General features: G+C 44.3%; 1 protein-coding gene across 2 annotated transcripts in view; it reads left to right on the forward strand.

Moving 5' to 3' along the window:
• The window catches only part of nkx2.2a (NK2 homeobox 2a), a 2289-nt gene extending 669 nt beyond the window's left edge, over window positions 1-1620 (forward strand). The window contains exon 2 of one of the 2 annotated variants that reach the window (XM_076108357.1): window positions 424-1620. In XM_076108357.1, coding sequence (XP_075964472.1) covers window positions 424-998 — 575 coding nt within the window. In that variant the 3' untranslated portion in view covers window positions 999-1620. The remainder of the gene's footprint in view (window positions 1-423) is intronic. The other variant, XM_076108358.1, reaches the window with a different exon arrangement.
• Window positions 1621-3636: the final 2016 nt, after the last annotated feature.

A 3636-nucleotide genomic window follows, 5' to 3' on the forward strand; every position in this document is an offset into this window, starting at 1 on the left:
AACAAACAAACAAGGAGGCTGTAAGTTATTCCAAGTATAAGCACGGTGTGAAATATAAGACGTGCATTCTGTGGGGATTTACGAGCAGACAATGCCACCTTTTAATGCTTCACTGACTCCCTCTCCTTGTGGAGATTTGGGCTGAAGAATCATTTTTTTGTGTGCTTTCCACTTCAAAATTACACCAAAGACTTCAAATTGGCCAATAAGACCCTGCGTTTTGTTATTCGGCCGCGTTTATGTCTTAAGACGCGTTGCATATCTCTTTGTAATCCTGTTTTGACAAGTGCTCGATCACTAACAGGTTATTGTTCTTATTACGCAGCAGCACTATCAATTTGCATCCTAAGTTTTGATTGATTGATTATTGTGCTTTTGATGAAAAATGTCCCCTGGAAACTTTAAGACATAACATTTTGACAGTGTTTCTCCCGTTTCTTGCCGCAGTGCACGGTCTATCCGCCAGCTCTCAGGACTCGGCCAAGTCCCCGGAGCCGTCCGCGGACGACGAATCGCCGGACAACGACAAGGAAACTTCCAGCAGCGGCGGCAGCGACTCCGGCAAGAAGCGGAAAAGGAGGGTGTTGTTTTCCAAGGCGCAGACCTACGAGCTGGAGCGCCGCTTCAGGCAGCAGAGGTACCTGTCCGCCCCGGAGAGGGAGCACCTGGCCAGCCTGATCCGCCTCACCCCGACCCAAGTGAAGATCTGGTTCCAGAACCACCGGTATAAGATGAAGAGAGCCCGGGCCGAGAAAGGTATGGAAGTGACCCATCTCCCTTCTCCCAGGCGGGTGGCCGTGCCTGTCTTAGTCAGGGATGGAAAGCCTTGTCACACTCTTAAAGCTCAGGACTTGGCGGCCACTTTTCAGGCCGGGATCCCCTTCTCGGCTTATAGTGCCCAGTCACTCCAACACATGCAGTATAACGCGCAGTACAGCGCCGCGGCGCCACAGTTCCCAGCACATCACTTGGTGCAAACGCAACAGTGGACTTGGTGAGAGAAATTATAGAGACTTGGCTTGGAGGCACGATAGAGAGTTCCACCACAAAGCAAAGAAAAAAAAATAAAACACAAAAAACAAAAAGACTTTTCATTTTTGCAGCTTGACTCATATATATACTACCATTTTTATTCGGGGCTCATGTGTGCGCCGTGTTTACATGTTTTCGTTAAGAGAACTGGGTCCGAACCTCTCCCTTATAGATTTTATTCAGAATGTCAATGCTCTTCTTGTGAATTTTTTTGTAAAGTATGTTGTGTGTTGGTTGTAGAGATGTTTTCCTCTTTTTCTTTTTCTTTTGTCCCTTCGTGTTATTATCAGCACGTACGATCCACTTTATAATTATAGAAATTTTAATTTCTTGCTTCTTTTATGGACCGAAAAAATATTTATGGCCATGAATAAACACTGGCAACTTTGCAGCTATTTTCCTTTTGTTTTTATTTCCTGTAAATATTTTGTGGCATATGTTTGCAAGCTCGAAGGCTTTCGGGAGCGCAAAGCTGAAGATCAGCCTCTATATTTTAGGTTACACATTTCAAAAACAACGAGGGTGTGTTTTTTTGGCAAAACCTTATGACTGCCGTGTCAGATCACATATGTAAATAACGGTGTAGCCGCGCGGAGATGGCTAAATATCCCACTTTTTTTACAAGGACTTTAAAATAAAAAGCTGTGTTTCTCAAATGAGGGTTTGGTTTATACAAGTGTCCTAGTCGATGTGATCATCTCTGAAAAGACATCGCTATAGACATCACAATGGAAAGCGAGGTGCTAAACACTATATTGTGGCGCAGAAAGGAGCTTGACTCTGGGAATAAATCTCCAGCGCACTTCAGTCTTCTCCTTTTTAGGCAAATTTAATCCGGAGAATATTTTTCTCTGAATCCGCACACCTCACTAATAAAGAGCCTAAAGTCACTTGTGAAATGGGACCGAAATCCACTCACTTAATATAAGAGGGCTTCTCCACATAAGAAGCTTTTGAGTCAAAAGCTCTCCTTTTTGTCAGCATCCCCAACCACTCCCGGCCTTGGGTGCAAAGTGGTAGACTGTGTGTTGGGGGGGGGGGGGGGGGGGGGGGGGGGATCGTTTAATGCAATAAATGTTTTGTTATCTTGTTAAGCGCTAAACTGCAAATAGAGCAGGAATAATCAATGAGTCACCAGTCTCCTTTGTGTAACCGCGGCCAACTGTCAACTAAAATACGCACGGCTCAGATGGGCTTCAACCGCCTAATAAAGCGAATTTTTCATACGATCATAGAACAGGTTAGCAACGATATTCCACATTCAACTCCACGTTGCTCTGTTAGCCACCACACTCTTTAAAGTGGAACCAAAACGAGCACAAATGGCTCACCAGTGATCCGTGTAGCGCACTGCGGATTATCAGACTCCAGTCAATATCTTGGGTAAATATGATAACCTAGAAAAATCTATGCATCATGTTTGTCCCGGGACGAAAAAAAAAAAAAAAAACACCCACAACAGATGTTAGAGTCGCCCCTATCATCACTGAACAAACAGCCAAATTGGGCAGATTTGCTAATTATTTACAGAATTGAGTCTCAAGGGGCTACTGCTTTTGTGGGCGACACAGACTCAATTTGTCCCCGACAGAAAGGTTTTGTGTTTCACCACTGGTTGAGCCTGTATAGGTCAAATAAATCAGCTGTTTGCTTGTGGGTTTTTTGGGTTCCTGCTACATTTTGTGGGTGGACATGAAATACATAGCGTTGCTTCGAGCGTGCTAATTTTATGCCACAGTTATTGTGAAGTGTGAGGAGAAATGAGCTATGAGACGGCAATTATGAAGTGAATTGCAAAAGGTTTTGATAAAGGATTGTGTCGGTTTTTTGATTATAGGGAACTTTAGCTGATATTCAGGCTTCTTTGAAATAAAACTCAACACATGGGACTAGTCTTAAAACCGACATTTAAACCCCTCACGAGTAAAAGAAAAATGCAGACCTTTGTGTGGCTCCTTGCCCTCAAGACTTTGCCCCTGTGCTGAGGCAGTTTTGTGACTCTATCATTCATAATACAGTACACGACACAACACCGAGACAAAAGCCCAGGCCTGGTTTTGCAGGATGTCAGAGGCGTGCATGTTAACGAGAGCAGCAGCAGTGGGGCTGCTGCAGACAGTGCAGATAGAGAGACTGACAGAGTTTCTTGGTGCTGTTCAGAGTCAGGGAGATGTATCCTTGGGCTTTTTGTCCTGCCTGTCACTTGGTGCCATTGTGATCTTTTGCTGCACACGTTGTATCCCATATGGGCAGCTGGGCTCGGACAAGGAGAAAAGGGTCTCTCACAAACCCCAAATTGTCTCAAGCTTTCAAATAAAGCATTGTTGTCTCTCAAAGAAAAACGAATTAAAAATTCGTGCTATATCTATTCTGGTAAAAAAAAAAAAGAAGAAGCCCCATTCACAGATAACAGGGAGTCCTTCTTCCTTGATAGAGCTATGCCAACAACAGCCTTCTCATTTCTCTTTCCCCTCTCTCCCCCGTCCTCCAGAGTGAAAGGCTGCTTATTGTCTGTGCTAAAAAGTCGCTCCTCTTAGCGGAAAAAAACTATTTTAACACCAGACAGTGTTCTTCCTTATTTGCTATGAGTCCCGCTGGTATGCG

Source organism: Anarhichas minor, unplaced genomic scaffold, assembly GCF_050575085.1.
Source record: "Anarhichas minor isolate MPS153535 unplaced genomic scaffold, ASM5057508v1 ptg000040l, whole genome shotgun sequence".
In the NCBI taxonomy this organism is placed as follows: Eukaryota; Metazoa; Chordata; class Actinopteri; order Perciformes; family Anarhichadidae; genus Anarhichas; species Anarhichas minor.